This window comes from Atractosteus spatula, chromosome 1, assembly GCF_055471065.1.
Source record: "Atractosteus spatula isolate fAtrSpa1 chromosome 1, fAtrSpa1.hap1, whole genome shotgun sequence".
Taxonomy (NCBI): Eukaryota; Metazoa; Chordata; class Actinopteri; order Semionotiformes; family Lepisosteidae; genus Atractosteus; species Atractosteus spatula.
This window is the reverse complement of record NC_142706.1, coordinates 26014435-26035502: the sequence shown is the minus strand read 5'-3', so window position 1 is coordinate 26035502 and position 21068 is coordinate 26014435. Positions and strand designations below refer to the sequence as shown.

Genomic DNA, 21068 nt, shown 5'->3' with positions numbered 1-21068 from the left:
ATTCCAAAACCTTAATCTTTCGTTTCTTGAAGTAGTTCATGGTTGATTTTGAGGTATGTTTTGGACCATTTGTCTTGCTGTAATATCTAACCTCATTTCAGCTTCACGTTCTTCACTGACTGTGGGAAATTAGCTTCCAGGATTTGTTGATACTTAGTAGAATGCATTCTTCCTTCTACCCGCACAATATTTCCTGTGCCACTGGCTGCCATATACCCCCAAAGCATAATGCTTCTCCTTTTTTTCACAATGGACCAGTGCACCACTACTCCTGTGCCAGCTATACCTTCCTGCAGGTCCTTTGCAGTGATGTGGGGATTTTGCTTTGCATTGCTGACCACTCTACAAGCAGTTCTATCTGAGATTTTTTTTGGTTTTCCAGATCTTGTCTTGACTTCAACAGTTCCCTTTAACTTCCATTTCTTAATGACATTTCAGACAGTGGAAATTGCAAGCAGGAACATTTAGATATCATTTTACAGCCTTCCCCTGATTTGTAAGAGTCAATTATCTTTATTTTCTTATCCTCAGTCAGCTGCTTAGAGGAGTCCATGGTTGTTGAGTGTAAGCACAACACACTAAGAGGTTAGAAGAGTCAAGAGAATTTATGAAGCTCTGAAATTGTCATTACGTGACTTAGATTAAGGCCTAACGAGTCAATTAACTTCTGAGACCTTACAAAAAAATAACACTAGTGGATCAACTGGAAAGGTGCCTAAACTTTTGCACATGCCACATTTACTGTTTAATTTTTTTCAATCTGTTAAATTTAGCAAATAAATAGTAACTGCGCATTAATATTTGCAGAAATATGTCAAGTTTAAGTTTGATTGCTGCAGAGGTTGTGTTAACTTCTTTTCACTTCGAAAATCAACAAAACATAGAATTTGGCCATGGGTGCCCAAATGTTTGCATAAAACTGTAACTTGTGTTAAGTGAAGCAGTAGTGGCTGGGTATGGGTTTCATGTGCACCAGCAGCTGCTTTTATGCAAAGTGAAGCAGAGCAGTGGTGGCAGGGCATGGGTTTGAACTGCACCAGCAGCTGTTTTGTATGTGAAGTGACGCAGTGGTGGCTGGGGACTGGTTTGAGGTGTGCCAGCAGCTGTAACCACACAACCTAGGGTATCAGACTGAGCCTCCATAGAGGTGTGTGGAGTTTAATAAGAGAGAGTGTTTCGAGATTCAGCATGAGAGGGTGTGCTAGAGACTGAGAATGTAGTTAATATGCGAGACCCAGCCTGTCACGATCGCTACTCCTCCTCTTAGTGGCGCTCCAGCCCTTCCTTGTTCTGCCCCATAACCTGCACCTGTTTCTGATTTCCGTTCCCCCTTAAAAGCCAGACGCAGACGTCACCCGAGGTTCCTCATTGAATCCCGTTTCGTGAGAACCTGGTGTCCTGCTGTGTCTGGCTCCGTTATGGTTTTAACCTTCTGTTCCTGATTCTCCGCCCCGCCGGTCCCGACCCGGTTCATGCTTTTATTACCTGGATGGATCTCCTGGCCTTGGACTCTACCTTCTGTTTTGGATTGCCTGTTTGGATTTTCTCATGGATTGTTCGCCCTGGACTCACTCCCCCTGGACACCTGCACCCCTTGGACACGCCCCCCTGTCTCCAGACCCTCTCCTGCATGACTTTTTCCCCAGTGTATCTTCACAATTCCGGATCGTGTCGTCTGCATAGGGCCCGGAAAGAACTGTTTTGTGACACAGCCTGGTGACATTGGGAGATGGTGCCACCAGCTGGAGGCAGACCTGGAAGTCCATGGGCTGACTGGTGGTGAGAGAGCCAGCAGTCATCATGGAGTGGGAGTGGGAGGCTCTGTGTTGGTGGCTAGGAGCAACAAGGCTCCTAGCAAGAGTATCATCAGGATTTGTAAGCGAAGGGCTCGGTTTGGTGAGGGACACCAAACAGAACCGTGGTGTGGTTGTGGTGGAGATTAAGGGCTTGTGTGTTGTGTTTTTATTTGCAATCTCAACTAATTACACTGGCACAAAATATTGCACGCTGAGAGCCAGGAAGCAGTAATTAGGATATTAGTTGAAGTTCATGTAAGAAACATTTTGTTTCTCTCCACTCTCATCATTGTCACATTTCTTTTTGGTCAAGTTTGAAAAGCTTTTCTCAGGATATGGTTAGGGCCGTGGGGTTCAAATCCTTGGGGTCCTGCTTCTGTACCCTTGTGCAAGACACTTCACTCAGATTTCTCTATTAAAATGCTAAACTCTATAAATTGGTACCAGTCTGGGGCTCTCAGGTCCAGCATTAGCCAAATTAGTTTATATTTTTTATCTCTCATTTTTCAAGCAGGTGAAACTGAAAATAATGTTAAGTGCAAATCACATGCATCACAGACAGTTAGGATATAACACATCTCAGATTTAAACTGCAGATATATGGAATATAAAACTTGAACTGCGCTCCCAATGACAGCTTTCACTTGTTGTGCCATAGAGAATATAGATGACTTTAAATAACACTTAAGAATACACAGCTAGCTTTAAATTGACTTAAATAGTGATATACAGATGCAGCTGCTCAAATCGCGCTGTATTTCTTCCAAATATTTCAAAAGTAATGCGGTGCACTGCATTATGTAATTCACAGGCCAGAGACGATCAATAGGTGGCACTTGTACGTTAGATGTTAGTGAAACAACTGCTTCATTTAATATTTCTCTACTGTGCATGTTTCTACTTCAAAATCTACTTAATATGGAATATTTCTATGAACTTTTACAACTAATTGGAAATTTTGGTAGCTAAACATAAAAATAACAGAAGCATAATGTCTCTGAACATTATAACGATATTAATTTAGGAATATAAAAATATTACACATACTGTATATGGCAGGTAGTAGCGTCTTAGGTTAAATAAATACACAGCACTTTTCACCCTTCTTCATAAACATGCATCAAAGTATTTAACTCGTTCTCTTTCTGTGGTTATTTTGGAAAAGTTCTGATGTGCTCGTTCTAACCATATTAAATTGATATACTTTATAAAAACAATAATATTTTATCCTTTTCTATGAATATGTGCTGTCGCTATTGTTGTAAAAAAAGTTTTACTTTTTAAAAGGCACTTGATATGGAATAATAATATGGAATCATGTAACTAAAGAAATTAATAATGATATTAATTTAAGGATCTAAATATAATATATTTATAGTGCTGGTAGTAGTACTGTATTCCACTTTGTTTGTAAACATCTGCATCAATTTCTTTGAATCATTCACTTGTAATTGCTTTGGAAACATTTTGACGTGTCCGTTTCAGCTATGTTACTGAGCGCCGCTTTGTGGGGGGAGGGTGTGTGGGGTGCAATTGAATTGTTTAGGCTGCAAATGAATTTGCACGCTCATTCTTGTCTGAAGTAGGCTTTGGAGCAGTTTACAACCATTTTTATTTCTTTGTGATTAAACTTTGAAGTGCAATGGCAAATGAAATCAATTCTAAATAAAACGCTATCAATTGAAATGTATTATGAGGTTTCCATTGAAGTTTTAATAAAATTTATATAGTTAAGTGTACTGAGGAGTATCAGATATGAAGGAGACGGCACCAGCACCCCCTGGGACAGAATGACAAAGCAATTTGTAAGTGTTAGCTATCCAGTCATTGCAAAGGATGCTATGAACTGCAGATTTTAAATTCAATTAAAGTTTGACAAAATCAGTTACTTTTCAAGCAGTATATGACTTCTCAAAAGGTACCCCCTTTCTCTTGTGCATCAAATTTTTGATTTTTAAAAATAATTTTGAAACCTTGGACAGTATGCTTGGTCTCGTCTCCTGACATTCCACACACAAGACTCACATGATGCCATATCCACAGTTATACCAAAACATTAGCACAATCATGAAAGAACTGCATTGTAATAATATACTGTATAAATACACTGTATTATATAGTACGGTTTAAAAGCCACCACTGTACAGTATGTGAAACATACTTTTCATAATCAAAATTTTAAGTTAGATTGCTGATTATTCATTGCTAAAATTTGCATTAAGACAAAATATTGATTTTTTCAATGTGGATATAAACCTGAAAGAGGCACATCACATTCACAACAAGCTATAATAATAAACTATTTGTTTAATATATCCGGCTATGTAAAATCACTGTGCTAATCTGCCACTTGGGTGCAATCTGCTACATTACAGTCTATGAACATTTCACTGTCCATTACCACTATAAGGACAATAAAAGCTTTAAGAAAACAAACGTCAAAATGTTTAACAAATATCCATAAGTGATATTTTTAGCTGCCAAAATTTCTTTACTTACATGATTCCATATTAATATCCCCTATCAAGTGGTATTCAGTCAGTATTACAACTTTTTTTACAGAATTAACAGCAAATGTTCTTATTAAAAAAGTGTTGTTATTAGAAAAGGATAAAACATTATACTTTAGCTTTTTATGGAGCATATAAACTTTATATAGTTAGAATAACATGCCATAATATAATGATTTTATATATTCAACTAAGTAATTTTGTTTTGTAAAACAACACTACTTTCTTATTAAATTGATTTAATATTTAACATACTGCATATCCAGTTGAAAATTAGTAAAAGTCTAAACAGTATACAACATAAATTCCATTAATGGAAAAAGAAAGATTGTCCTTCAGCACTGACAAGGTGTTTTCTGGCAACAGCCCAAATGCTTCCGTACACCATTTCAATCATTTACTGCTCCACCTGGCAGTTCTACAAAGTAGTGCAGTCCGACAACAGAATATTTTTAAAAAAGGGCAGCATACTGTGTTAAATTGTGGTCTGCGCTGTGCAGTGTGCTGCATTATCCGATGTACATTCTGATTGGATGGATCTGTACAATTTACTTTTATTATGGTTTGAAATGCACTCCTTAATGATGATTGTTTCTAACCCCACTTTTTCACATGTTATTCCCTCACTGAAATCCATTTGATTTGTCAGGGACTTGCACATTAGGATGTTATAAATGTAAGTCTGTTCTAAGAAGACCCATTAGTCGAGTGTACTTGTATAAATATTCAATCCATAAATGTAAAAACACCTGCACAGTACTGTACGGTTATCAGGTTATGCATTAAAATCCAGTAAACTGGGAACTTTCAAGCTCTGATACTGGGGCTCCAACAAGCATGGCTTGAGTGGCTAAGTGCTTTGTTTCATTCAAGTCTTTTCTCATTATCTCTGCTTCTTCTAAATTACTGGACTCTTCATCCATAAACACATATTTATTTACTTTACCTGAGCTATAGAGTAATCTGAAGAATTGGCAGCCTGAAGCCCTTCATTGCCACTGATGCCAACACCCACATGGGCAGTCTGGATCATGCCAACATCATTGGCTCCATCACCAATGGCTAGAGTAATCACCTTCACCTGCTTCTTCACCATTTCTACCACTTCTGATTTTTGCAGTGGAGAAACTCTGAAAAACAAAGCCATCAATGTGATTCCTCATAGGAAATAACACAAAAACATTCTATACAGCTCAATCAACCCTGAAAGATTCCAGGGAACAAGGTTCTATGAATTGCCCAATTTATTTCAGACAATAATGTTTTGTATATAGAGAAGCATTTTCCACCACATATTCCTATACTACCTTTCGTATGGATTGTATCGTTGAGCTTGAAGTAGACATGCATTAAGACAGTCAGTTTCTTTCTAACATTTTAATTTAATAATATCTTCAGTCTTCAAATTTTAATATTAAATAAAATATTTATGATTGTCAAGAATCAAGAGATCCATATTAATTACACTATATGATAATTATTTTAGTCATTTGGAAAATTTAGATAACCAGAATGTGACTTTGAATGTTTTCCAAAGCTTAATTTTTGTACTATGGTTACCAAGTCTGAGCTTAGCATTCTAGATTAAAACTTACTAGAACACTGTATATTTTTAATATGAATGCCATTATTTTAAATTCTATATTTTAATTATATATAGTTTATAATTTATAGGCTTGCTTGCGTTTTTGTTTCAGATTCACAGCAATTAATGTAATACTCTATAACAGCAGGCAATTAAAATAACTTTTCTCTTAAAAGTAACATTCTGTAAACTATTCAACACATTTAGAGACTTAGGAATTTAAACTTCTTACACTCCTAAAAAGCTTATGACACCTGTAATTAAGTTAAATTCCATAAATATTAACACTGGATTTAATAATTGTCCTTCTTTTTGTACTATGTAACAAAGCTTATCATGAAGATGTCTTGCAAGCAAATGTCAGGTTTAACTGATTTTGCACATAATACAAAATTAGTAATAATTAGTTAATATTAATAATTTGCTGAAGTTATCACATTACTCACAAGTTTTCCACTACTTGGCTTGATCGATAATGCAACTAGCTGTTGTCAGAGTTGGTATAAATGAAATAATTAAGTTATGATAATTAAATTATACGGATGCTCTGATTACACATTAAAAACAGGATAATAATAATTAGCATGAAACAAAAACATAAAAGAACATTAACTACAACTGACTAGTCACTGTAATAACTAATTTGATGTATAAGCGAATTAAGTACAGGCTGTTCAGCAGATATTTCACCACAGAAAGTTTGCAATGTGAATAGCAGAAAATGGCACTGCACAGAGGTATCAGGATGAAAATCAATATAAACACTTTTCTCATGAAGCTGGGATCCAAATTAACTTCTGATCTGACTGTATAATAAGGCAACAAAAAGAACTATTCAGGGTAATACAAGGACACATGCATACAAATGCAATTATTAGTACTACGTGAAACTGAAATAGAAAAGTTCCTACGATGGATTGGCTCATCTGCAACCCCGAACTGGATGAACGGTTTTATATAAATATAGCTAAACCAAATAGTTTCATGTGCTAGGCCAGAGAACTTTTATGTACTTTATGTGTAAATTACTGTGGTTACAGAGTGCTACATAGTGTATACTGAATAAAACAATGGAACAAGATTGCGTGAAAAACATTCACTGAGGAAATAAATAAGATTTATATAATTAATTTATAGATTTCCACAGGTCAAGCTCTAAAACTGATGGCTACATTTTAGAGAATTGCTGAAATTAATGGGTTAAGTAATTATATTTATCTTATGATCTTATAACGTTTAATGTTACCTGCAGCAGATCACAGCTTTACAAGACAAAGCAAGGTCCAGAAAATACTGCCTGATTCCAAATGTTAAGGCATATTTCAGAGATTTTCCATCAATGATGAGAGCAAAATCATTCTCCTTTCGTAAAGCATCTCCAAGCATACTACAGTGATGACTTAGAGACTCCCTTGTGCCCTGGAAAAGTAAAAACATTCTCAAAGATTATGTCATTTCATATACTGTAAAGTCTAAATAGTTACAGATGCAGTACATAAGTACAGTTCAATAAACAAAAAAAAGCTAGTTGCTGCACCTATGAACAAAACATTACTGTTTCATTTCAGATTACAGAAAATAACACATACCATAAAATGTTCATCAAAATATCATCATCAATTTTACATCTCAAATTTATTGTGAGTAGTTCAAATTAGATACACTCATGGAAACCTTTAGTTGCTGTCTAAAAAACATGATCAGAAATATGGCACTGTAGTCGAAAGGTAGTGAACTATGAACTTTGAAGGCAAAAGTCCTGTGTTTTTAAAGATTCAATCACAATTATTTTATATAATGAAATGAAAACTTCTTTCTGACACTAATGCCATTTTCTGAATGTACATCCAGAGGTTTGCTTTTCTTCAATACTAAATTTGTAGGACTGTGGCATTTCTGTGGTCTGTGGCAGGGCTTCTTTACCAACTGTCCTGTTGCTATGCAGCTCTACTGAGACAGTAACTTAATCTCCAACCCTTTCCCAGAGCATGCACACTCCGGGGATGGATAATCAGCTTTCCCTAACCTTAGGGAATTATAATTGGAAGTGAGAACATGCCTGAGGTTACGGATTTACCCTTTTCCAAGAGTAGTTATTATCATTGCTTCCTCTTAATTGTTTCCTCTGACACTAGAGTTACAAGGGAATGCTTATCCAACAAGAGAAAGTTCTTTAGTGGATTCTTGGTCCACCTGAGTGTTAACACTATATGAGATTCCTTAACCCTGTGCTTGTGGATTCTCAGGTTCTATACTTGAGTTCTATACGTTAAGTTTCGCTGCCAGTTTGCTCACTTAGCAAAAGTCCCTGTCTGTATCACTGATATTCCTCAGTCCGAACTATGGTAACCTCATCTGAAGTTAGTTTCAGTTGAAATGGTCCCTTTCTACTAATCATTCAGCCTGGGCTGTAGAAGTGCTGAAAAAAAGATAGCCAACTCCAAAGAAAAATATGGAAGTTTCATAGTTTTACTACAAACAAAATGATGTATAAATTAAACAAAAACTGAGCAATTAAGGTACAAAGACAGTTTTATCAGTTTAGGTAGGGATTAATTAGAATCAAGTGTTTAAATCAGGTGTATCTTGGGAGCTCAGTTTGGAAGGCACCGCCCTACAGTATATAAAGATGAGAAATGTTAAGATTTTAGTCTTCACTATACAAGTGTGCGGAAACAAGTCATGCTACAGATACAGCAATTCAAAATGTACAGTACAAACCTGTACCGCAGGCAACTACGCGTGCGCCACTGCGCCGTACCGCAATACGTGATTGGCTGGCCAAAATGACCGACAGGGGCACTCGTGGTGCATTGGTCGGTAGTGAAAAGATTTAATCATTTAATCTCTTTACTGTGCACATTTTAATCCGCTTAGTATTGAGTATATGGAATTTTACCACTAAAGGGAAATTTTAGTAGCTGGGCATAAAAAGAATAGGAGCATAACGTATCTGAAGGTCATAAACGATATTAATTTAGGAACATAATCATATTATGTAAACTGTATATTGCTGGTATTGGTGTTTTAAAGAAAAAATACACACTAGTATTCCATTTCTCCCTAAACATTTTAAGCATCAAAGTCTTACATGTGGTTATTTCGAAACGTTTTTACATGCTCCTTCTGACCATATTACTGTATGTTTATATACTTTGTGAAAATTTATCGTTTTAACCTTTTCTGCGAATACGCTCGTTATCGGATTAAACAAAAGCATACTTTTAGAATTGGATTAATAGGGAATATAACATGGATTCGCGTATCTAAATAAATAATAGTATAACTATATTCATGTACTGTTGCACAAACAGTAGTATAAGATTTTCCATTGATATGTGTATTGCTGTTTCAGTGGCTGCCACATGACTTGCCTTGGTGGCGCGACAGCTTAAGTGACTGATTTATAACCCTGAGGTCAGGTGTTCAAGCCCAGCTGTTGCCATGAGTTTTCTTTTAACAAATAAACATTTCTTTGAAAAACTAAAATAGCAAATATTATTGGCATTATATTGACATTTTTTATATTTCTAAATATTACAACATGTTCGTACTGTATGTACACAGCGGTACCGCAGGGTGTAGGGCGCAAATCCACGTGAGCCCGAAAGCCCTACATTAATATTGTGCATTTGCCTGGCGCTGTGCAGTTTTCCTCTCTCCCTCTCTCTCTCTCTCTCTCTCTCTCTCTCTGTGTGGGAGTGCTGGCTGTGCCGAATTTCACTCCACTGTCTCTCTGTCTCTACATTGTTTGTAAACAAACCGGTTTCACAGGTATTTTCAAAGTAGAACAAGGCAAGTCTTCCAATGAAAGACACACACTCCACCTTCCCCCACGGACACATGTTTTCTTAGAAAAACAGATTCACAACGCAAAGCTGTGAGTCTTCTGTGTAAAAAAAATCGGTTTGAACACCATGGCTGCTGTTTTTAAGACGCTCGCTGCTGAGTAAACTATAGGAATTTTCCTGCTGTCAGCAGTATTGTGTATATAGTTGACCCTTAACTGAATGAAAACAGGACATAAAGAAAGGGTTTCAGAAATCAAACAAAGCTTTATTCCTTTGCTTACAATCTGGGTAATTGGAGGCTACGCTGTTATGCTTCCTATGGTGATATACAGCCGGGGGATTCAGGAATGTGAGTCAAATTATGAATGAAGAAAATAATTTTATTAAAAACACGTTTGCGTTTGTTTGGTTGCTGTACCAGCTGTACCGAAAAATAAAGTGCCCTTTTTCATTCAACGAGTGAGTCACTGTGTCCGTCCTATATAATAATGACACAATACGTCTTTTATGTGTCGCAAAAAACTGACTTGCTTTAACAAAATACATTTACTAATCCTTTCGCCTGAATGTCCAACTATCTGAGAAGCCCTCCGTGAAACCAAAAGAACCACAACTGAACGAATGTTGATAATAAGAGAGAGAGTCCCCGTTACCCCCATTTTGATTTAAATCGCAAACACGTGTTTAATTAAATGTCTTTATTGATTCACAATCTGACAAATGCAACGTAAATCGTTATCTTTGTCTTCTGCATAATAATGTTCACCTCTCTGTCCAGCATATTTTATTTCATTGCATTTTGACAGATCATCTTATAATCAATTGTTGTCAGAATATCCCCCCCTCCAAAAATACTTTTTTTGTTGTTTTGCTTACAGTGAGGTCAATGTAAACATCACACCTCTGTAATAAAACGTTCTATACAAAGGCAGAGAATCATCATTACATACTGTATCACTATATATGTGTTTATTATCTTAGCTTGTAATACAAAGTTGATCAGTTCTTAAATGACTGATCTTGTATTATCTGATCAGTAATTATCTATTATTTTATTGATTTCTATATTGTTTTTATTCATTGAGTATGCCAATTATGTTGTTCACTTGCATTTTTATAGAATACAATTGTGAATAATAAGCACAATAATATACGAGTGGTAGAACTGTGTAAGTGTGCATTGGCTGCAAAGGAACAAGAACAGGTTAAGTGCACTATGAACCGCATAAAGAAATGTAAAATGGTCTTCTTTAGGTGTGAAGGCAGGATTGGATGGTAGCAGGAATAAACAGTAAATCACAGGAGAACAAAGGGCAGGGCAGGTGAGAAAGAGTATCCGAAGAGTGAGAGATCAGTGGGAAGAGGTGTGAAGATGAAATCGGTAAACGAACGCAGTGATTTAAAAAAAAATCAGTCTGTTATTGAGAGCGGGGAGAAAGTGTAATCTGCCTGATACAACTATTAAGAATAATATAAGAATTTAATCTTAAAGAAGAAGCCTAAAGAACACTGGACACCAGATTGCTGCTAGCTTCCGACAAGACAGACCGTAGCTTTTCCACTTTTTTGTTTCCCTTTAGTTTCCCTACCGGCCATGTAATACATGGCATTGTGGAATAAAAGTTTATTTTAAAGGGAACATGGAGAAACTAGGAACTAGAGAAATCAAGAAAGGTTTTTTTCAATAGAATTAATGAATGCACATCCTGTTCACTGGGTTATTTAAATACCAATATTTTTAAATATTGATATTTAAATATTCAACATTTAAATATCTTTAAAATACCAATACCAGCCATATACTCTTTGTAACATAGGGATTTCTATATTTTCTTTATTTAGTGGTTACATTAGTGACAAAGGCTAAACTTTTAGCTTCAGTAACGCGTACGCCATATGGCATACATGTTTGTTTTGGGTTTTGCTTCTTCACATATCTCCCCTTTTTATAAAACAACATGGTTGAAAACTGTTCCAGAGCCACTGTTGTTTCATCAGTGAAAAGTGAAATGCCTCTCCCTGTTCAATCCATTCGAAAAAAGAAAAGGACCACAAAGCGTCTGATGGTCATAAATGATATTAATTTAGGAACAGCATCAGAGATATTTTTTTAACTGCACTGCATCGGAGATAATACCATAGCATGTTTTTTTTTACTCCCTGGCGGAAACAGACTTCCATAAGAATCAGTATAGCTTCTGGGAAATACATTTTTCCTGCATTAAAGTTTAATTTATTCAGAGCGCCCTACATAACAAACTCCAAACGTTTCATTTTGAGCTGAAGACCCTTACACCTGAAGAAGGATTCACAGCCGAAATGTTGTAGGCTGACGCGGCTACCCACCAAAGTAAATGTATTGCAGTAAATGTTTATATCATTATATATAATTTTTTATTTTTTTAAAAATTAAAAAAAATTGTTTGCCCAACCTGCTCTCATTGACAATTGACACTCCTCCATACACTCAAGTGAAAAATTAATAACGCCAATGTAAACGTCGTATTTACAATTTGTTGATAATAAAAATGTTAAGTTTTCTTAAGCTTTCTCAGTGAAGTATGATGATTTACCTAGGGAGCTGTGTAAGCATGCATAGGCAGCAAAAGATCAGCTAAACTGGGAAGAAAACGCTTTCAGAGAAAATGTTTCAGGTGTGAAGGACACAGATCCCCAATGCAATTTCAACCAAACCTGTCCCCACACACCCTGCCCCCACTGCAATTAGAATATACACAAGGCACTGAAATCTTTAGAGTAGATGATCAGGTGTTTCGCAGACACAGGCATAGTACGTAATTCAGGCTTTATGAACTCACACCTGGGATTTGATTAATTAGGGTTATTAATTATTAGAGTTCATAAAGCCTGAATTACGTACTATGCCTATGTCTGCGAAACACCTTTGCTAGTTAATGCTACTTCACTTTCTCCGTGGTGATTTTTTTAGGCAAAAACCAGGCTAACAGGCTTGTTTTGTGATCTTCCTAAGATTGTTAAGCGCAGTGTCAAAATGTTTCCATATGAAAGGATTCATATGAAAGACAGTGACGTCACTGTCCTGAGCCGTATTTGGCAGATCTGTGATGTGGTTGAGAGTAAATTGTGGTGAGCCTCTGATTGGGGAAAAAAAGACCTGCTGATCTGTTCTACACACCAGGAAGACAACAAAATATGATTTTTTCTATTCAAAACTTATATTTTAAATGTTTAATTAAGAAGTAAAAACCTCACAGCGTACACAGATTCTAAGCTGATCAGGAGGAAGAAAAATCACCCGTGTTTCGCGCATAAAAAGTGGTCATTAACTATCGAAACCAGTTTTTATAGCTTTTAAACTCGTGCAATGTCTAAGCAGGAACACAACATTATATATTATATATGAAAAATATATAATATATCTTATATATGAAAAAGTGTGTGTGTCTCTCTGTAATGCCACAATATTATAAACGCCCCAGTTAGGCTGGGCAATCAATTTTTTTAATTAAAAAAATAAAAAAATAAAAAATGAGAAGTAATGATGTGTTCCTGCTTAACTTAGAAATTGCATGACTTAAAAAGCGATAAAAACAGGTTTCGATAGTTAATAACCATTTTTTGTGCACGAAAAATGGATGATTTTTCTTCTTCGTCATCAGATGTTTCTTGAAAAAATATCTTACCCCCTGCAATTCGGGTACAGAAGGGTTAAAAAGAAAGTCAGATAGGCAGGGGGGAGGGTGAGTTTTGAAACTGTTACCTGTCCTGGATAAAGCGGTTAGAAAATAGGTGGATTTACACCTGTGAAAAGCATTCCAATTTTAATGTGATACGGAAGACATTATTCATAAAAAATGATCTTGTACAGTCTGTAAACTGAAAATGTATGAAGGAGACACGTTGGGTATTGCCTCTTTTTCCACTTGGAAGAACATTCCAATGTTAATGCGACACTGAAGATATTATTAATAACCTTTTAAATCTGAAGGGAGATCTAAAGGGATCCACACGGTACAGGTTCCTGCTACTGTAGCTATCAGAGGGAAAGACGGTGACGTCACCGCGCAGGCCAGCAGACACACCCTCTAATGTCAGGCGTATGCGTTAAATATATTTAGATCTTTGAATAAATATTGTTATTGTTTTCTTTAGCCTCACAACATTGTCCAATAATACTCTTCTTGTATGTAATTTTTAGTTAAGCAGGATTTCAGCTACAGACCATAAAAAAACAGGATTCACTTTTTTCACATATTGATGATGATGATATCAGTAGCAGTTTGAAACTATTCGTTGTTATTAATAAATGACTTAGATTCGAACATGTTGTGATATTTAGAAATATAAAAAAGTCAATACAGTGTCCATAATATTGCTATTTTAGTTTTTCAAAGAAATGTTTGTTAAAAGAAAACGCATGGCGATACGTGGATTTGAACACCCAACCTCTCGCTTATAAGTCAGTCACTTAAACCATCACGCCACTGACGCAGTCACATGACAATTAGTGGAACAGCCGTACACGTATACTACTGTTTGTGTTACAGTGCATGACTATTATTATATTGTTATTAATTTCTTTAGCGATTCCATATTATATTCCCTATTAATCAAATTCTGAAGGTATGCTTTGTTTACTCTGAAAACGAGCATAATCACAGAAAAGGTTAAAACAATCACTTTTTACAAAGTATATAAATGTCCAGTAATATGGTCAGAAGGAGCACGTAAAAACGTTTCCGATATAACCACATGTAAGACTTTGATGCTTAAAATGTTTAGGGAGAAATGGAATACTAGTGTGTATTTTTTCTTTAAAATACCAATACCAGCAATATACAGTTCACATAATATGTTTATGTTCCTAAATTAATATCGTTTATGACCATCAGATGCGTTATGCTCCTTTATGCTCAGCTACTAAAAATTCCCTTTAGGGGTAAAATTCCATATAAATATTCAATACTAAGCGGATTAAAATGTGCACAGTAAAGAGATTAAATGATTAAATCTTTTCACTACCGACCAATGCACCACGAGTGCCCCTGTCGGTCATTTTGGCCAGCCAATCACATACCGTGGTACGGCGTGGTGGCGCACGTGTAGTTGACGGCGGTACGGGTTTGTACCATTCATTTTGAATGGCTGTATCTGTACTACAATCTAATATTTCCCTGTCTCACTTTCAGCCCTCATACTAGATGCATTTATCAAGGCAATAAATTATGTAATAGCATGATGTCTCAGTCCTATAGTAAGAGTCCTCCTGGTAAATAATAATAATAAACTTTATTTTATATAGCGCCTTTAAAGGTGGCTTCACAAAGCGCTTTACAGAACAAAAACAATAGAAAATACACAAGATACACAATGCACAATGAGAATACACAATAAGAGGAGCATAGGGGTAACCAGTTAAGTAAAGGCTCTTCTAAAGAAGAAGGTTTTGAGTCTAGATTTGTAGGAGTTTAGGGAAGGTGACTCTCTGATATCCTTAGGGATAGTTCCATAGTTTTGGGCATAACAGGAGAAGCCTTTCACCCATAGTGTGTAGAGTGTAGACGGGCTTTGGGGACAGATAGGAGAACAGAATTAGAAGAGCGAAGATTGTGAGGTGGGGAGTAGGGCGAGAGTAGCTCAGACAGGTACTGAGGTGCCAAGCCATGCAGAGCCTTATAGGTGAGCATGACGATTTTGAAGTTGACATGAAACTTGACAGGAAGCCAGTGCAAGGACTCCAGGATAGGAGTAATGTGATCACTTGACCTGGTCAGGATTCTGCCTGTCGAATTTCGGACATACTGGAGTTCGTTCAATGTGGATTTAGGAACCCCAGGGAGTAGAACATTACAGTAATCAATTTGGGAGAAGACAAATGTGTTAATCAACATTTAGTGATAACATAGGACGTAGTCTTGTGATATTTCTGAGGTGAAAGAATGATGTTTTGACAATATGTTGCACATGTGGGTCGAATGTCAAGCCTGAATTAAATATCACTATTTAAATATACTGAAGATCAATTACAGTACCATCCACAGATGGAGTTACCGCATTGGCTTTACAAAGTTGATGGGGGACACCAACAAGCATGACTTCAGTCTTGTCACAGTTTAAATTAGGGACATTTTGAGTAACCTATGTTTTTAATGTTGGAAATGGAATTAGAGTGAATAGAGACAGCCAAATCAGTGTTAAGTTTTGTATAGATGTAGATTTGAGTATCATCAGCATAGAAATCATAGTTGAGGCCATGTAATCTTAAAAGCGGACCAAGTGAAAACATGTAAATGCTGAAATACAGAGGTGGCCCAGTACTGAGCCCCGAGGAACACAAGAGTGCAATTTTAAGACCTAAATCCGCCAACAGAGACAAAGTGACCAGTGATCAGTGAGGTAAGACTTGAACCATTTGAGAACAGTGTCAGAACCTCCAAACACAGCCTCAAGACAAGAAAGTAAGTTATCATGGTTAACAGTGTTGAAAGCAGCACAACCAGAATCAGAATTCAGTAACTGAATTGTAACAGCGTGTTCTAGAATTATTGCATGAAAGGGTAAATTGGAGATGGGGCGAAAAATTGTTTAGATTGTCCAGAGCCATGTTTGGCTTTTTTGCACAGGGGTAATGGCAGCGGTTTTGAGGACCACTGATACAACAGCCATGCTCAAGGATTCACTTATTATATTGAGGACAGTAGGGCAGAGAGAAGTGAAACAGGACTGAAATAAAGTGGTTGGAATGGGATCTAATATACAGGTATATTCTTTATCTAGTAGAAAGAACATTCTCCTTAGAGAAGGAACTTTTAATGTGCAGTACAGCCTCATAACAAGCAATGTTGTTCTCAATGTGAGTTAAGTTATTTGACATTGGGGTATGTGTGCTCATGTGTTGCTAACAAGTAAGTGCATGTCTGCATCTATGAATAATGCGGCTCTTATAATTCTTTGTGGCTCCTCAAAGGCCAGAAGAACCGTGAACTCAAGGAGAGATAAGAGTTGTGCAGATATGTCCATAAAATAATTTCCATGAAAAAATGTTGTCATGAACAAAGTAGACTTGGTGATTCTCAAGTCAAGAAGCTTGAGACAAGATCATAAATGTGGGGTCATTTCCTAGCAAGGAAAGCAGGAGAGGACCTTTGTTAAGCTTTAATTTTAAGAAACTGGGCAAACATACCTTAAAATCATCCATACATATATCCTTTGTATCACAAACACCGTGTTTTACCATTCTGCTGATATTAAATGAAGAGATTACTTGGTTATACTCGAAGCCCATAGATATCACTTGTTTGGTCTTAAAGATTTATAATAAAACAAATGAAACAATCAAAGTTCTGACTGCAACAAACATTACTAAAAAAATTTAGAATTTAAAGAATAAACTGACCATCCACATTGAATGAGGGTCCAAGTTTGCAAAAACCGAGTCACCCCTCTAGTGACAGAAGGAGGTAAAACCCCCCACATTGCTTATATAGCAAATCAGAATGTTGATAGAATAAAACAGCATCCTCCATTCCTTACTGGGAAAAAGAACCTGCATGAAGTACTGGATTTGTGCCACATCACATATTTCATTCTCTTACAAAAGGGTAAACTGAAAATATTCAATTAAAATACAACATAAGGAACCATAATGCTTTAAGGAAGAAGTGGCCTATGCTTGTTTGGAATCAAATGAATGGGCTAAACATGTGTAGCTGAGAAATCTAAATATCAAACCTGTTTGTATTACTCAGAGGAAGTTATGACTTTTCCAAAATACTGGACATTTTATCCTGTCTCTCCTGATATTGGCCAACCAGAACACTGGTAGATGAGACTTTGGTATGTCATTGTCTGAGGCTAATAAATAGGGCAAGCCAAGAACCATAATTTGTAAGTTAGGCCCACGAGGATAGAAATTAGGCCTGAGAGGACTAGATATCAAGACCCAGGAAGCCAGCATACTAAGGAGAAGAACTAGCAAACAGCTCAACTGGACCAGGAAGCAAAGTCTGATACGATGCTCCACCCTCTCCAGCCAGCAGCTGTTCTACTTGCACTCCACAGCAATGCTAGGTTAATTCCGGAGCAGGATCACAGCACTTCTCACCATAGTAAATCCTCATGGATCAGGTGATGCCTACTTCCCCACTATCCAGAACATAAACGATAGGAACACACCAGACTTTTCTATTGTTCACATTTTCAATGTGCTTGCGTTCAATGCTTGATAAGGACAGTGTAAAACATTTCTCTTGATAAACAATTTAATGTGATATTATACCTTTTGCCTCAAAATAGAATTCGAGTTTACTAACACTTAGTTGTTTTATATCTTAGCAACTTGCATTTTTCTTATTCTCTTATTTTCCAACCATTTCCTCTACTTTTTTCCATAAGCCTTTTTGTTTTATTGTTTTTATTTCTAATAGACTCATCTATTTGAATAAAATGAAGCAGTCCTGATTTGAATTCAAATGCAGATCAACCTCACCTCTATCTGGAGCTTGGGTTGTTAAGCATTGTGCTAATTATTAGATGAACCTGAATTTTTTTTAGAGGCAACAGTCATTTAAGGGTTGTGGTGGTTATTACCACTTGAAAACAAAGACTTGTTTTATAACTTGCTTGGTGTTTCATTAACATCTAGGACATGTGGTTTGGGTATTGTGTTCAAAAGTGCTTACAAGAATGTCTAAGCTTAATCATATGTGTTATTCTCCTAGGATACGTACATAATTGACTGGAGGCTCAGGCCTACTAAACCATCTGATCCACATCATTCACAGACAGTTGATCAATATCTCATTCCACTACCAGTCCAACAGTCCACTATCCTGGTCACTAGGCCAAGTGTGTTTCTTTCTGCACCCCAAGCAACACAAGTCCCTTGTCAAAACCAACAACACAGAGATAAAGGGCTTATATGAATTGCTTATGTTTCTCTAAGCTCCCCATTCAGGTGTTCTAATAAATCAAAATACTAATCACTAGTCAACTAGTTAACTCAATGAGAATGTTTAAATGCACTATTAATTTCAATTAATGCTTCCAAACCTGATGACCTAATATATTGTGGAAACAAGGAAAATATTTAGCTGCAGTCTTCAGTATTTTAAGATAGCTGATTTGAACTGGAAATAAACATTTATTAAAACTACATTACTGCATAAGCACACGTAGAGCTACCACAAATGTTTTATATAGATGCGTTTCAGAAATATGCAATTTCCCCTTTTGCATAATTCTAAATACATCAATGTTAGCTTTTATTTTTAGGAATAATACATTTGTTATAAAAAGATCAAAATCAGAAGAAACCTGCACATGCCGCTTCTTAAACATCTGAAAACGATCTAAGAAGATTTGAATTTTGGCATTAGAGAATGCTGAGGAATTTGTTTAATGGTTAAAAAACCTGATTTGAAATTGTCTTGCCAAAAAATAATACTGCTTTGACTTTCCCTTTATTCAGTTGATATAAACCTGGCCTTAAAGAAAACTGAAAAGCAAACAAAAAACAATAAAGAAAAAAATAAACTTAAGGCAGAGGTAATACTTACATCCAGTGTGTCTTCATTGATCACAATCAAACCCATGTTCTTTCTCAAAAGTTTGCAGGAATGTCCTGTTTGAGGAAGAGAAAAAACAATTAATTTGGTTACATATATCTGAAACCATGTCTTCTAGCTGGTAAAGCAATTGGACTTTAATCCAGATCCCTTTGTCTCTTGTTTGCTAAGATAAAGGGTATATAAAAGTGCTGCACAAATAATTAAGTGCTTGGCATTGACATATTGGAGCCTGCATCTGGTATAGACCCAGTCACCATTTCAGAAAATTATTACACAAGGGTCCCACAGGATAACAATCAATATTTCAGAAGAATGTATCATTGTGTCAACACTGTGTCTGTGATCTCTAATTGCATCAATAATGCATTTGACATCAATTGTTCTTTAAAAGTTATAGCTGGACATTATCTAAACTATAAGTTTACAAGATTCATCACTTCAAATCATGAGCTCCAAAATACATTTATTTAACATTGAATGTCATCTTCTGTAAAGTCATAAAGATAGTTGATACATTTGACAAATATGGAGTGTAATAAATCCAATGCTATTCATGGGGTTAAGGTACAGGGTGGAACAGTGGTGCAGTGGTTAGCATTACTGCCTTGTAGTGCTGGGGCCCTGGGGTGCTGTCTGAGTGGAGTTGTTCTTTTTTTTCTCTAGTTTCCTCCTTTTGCTCTGGTTTCCTCCCACAAGCCAAAGACTTACTGGTGGGTTAATTGGTTTCTGGAAAAATTGTCCCTGGTGTGTGTGTATGTCAGTGTTTCTTGTCTGTGTGTCTGCTCCATGATTGACTGGCATCCCGTCCAGGGTGTATCCTGCCTTGGATTCAAAGAAGTGGTTAGAAAATAGATGGAAGGTTAAAGTAAACACACTGATCTGTGTTTGGTCAGGATTTTTTACTGCAAAAAGGTAAGAACTCCAAAGAACTTTCAAAGAACACGATTGTCAGAATTTTTATTAGCATAAAATAATTTCAAAAGACTTTTGATAATTTCTAAAACATGAGGATAACCTACATATGAAAAGGATGTACCAGTGTTTAACTGTCAGTGTGCACTGGCTGAACACGGACAAGTAAAAGTTAATTTCAATTGAAAATAGAAAGAAAAATCTCAGAATTCTTCAAGTGTGTGAAAAAGTAAGGTGGCGGGAATATAAAGCACAGGAGAATAAATGAAAATAAAAGAACAGAGTAGGTGAGAATGGGCACAACTGTGAAAAAACACTCACATGCAAAGGAATGGTAATCAAGTGAAAACAGGCACATACATGCATATACATGGCCATTTTAAAATTACCCAGGGACTATCTGGTGTATCAGGTAATCTGATTTACATCACTTGCAGAAAATGCCTTACCATTTACTTTGTCGGGACAGAAAGAAAGTTGGTTGTCTCCAAACCAAACGTTTCTGATTTAGCCAATCATGGCCATTACATACTGATCTTTCTGTCATAATATCCTTTTACTGGGATATTATGATTCATATTAAAGAAAGACACTTCATTCTCACTACAGTATTCTTTTTCTCACACCCGAAGAAGACCCAACAGCTGATATGTTGTGTTTCTTATACTTTTCAGCATGGAATTAACCTTGACTTGTTCATATGACTTATGTGATAAGAGCCTCAATAAAATGTTGGGTCAGAATCAGTATCCCTTATGCCCCCTTAAGGAGCATTAGAGCAAGTTCCAGTCACTGTCTGTGAAGTGTCTTCAAAATCCTAGAATTACAAGTGGAAATCTAGGTCAGGTAGAAATAGATGTATCAGTTTTAATTGTCTACAGATTTATTTAACATCCACAAATGTAATATTCACTTATGTTCAT

General features: G+C 36.2%; 1 protein-coding gene across 3 annotated transcripts in view; it reads right to left on the bottom strand.

Annotated features, from left to right (window-relative positions):
* Positions 1-21068, bottom strand: part of atp8a1 (ATPase phospholipid transporting 8A1) — a 372853-nt gene that overhangs the window by 56111 nt on the left and 295674 nt on the right. For all 3 annotated transcript variants that reach the window (XM_088910036.1, XM_088910046.1, XM_088910027.1), the window contains 3 exons: positions 19222-19286; positions 7138-7310; positions 5253-5436 (listed from right to left, as the gene is read on the bottom strand). In XM_088910036.1, the coding sequence (XP_088766162.1) occupies positions 5253-5436; positions 7138-7310; positions 19222-19286 (422 nt within the window). The remainder of the gene's footprint in view (positions 1-5252; positions 5437-7137; positions 7311-19221; positions 19287-21068) is intronic.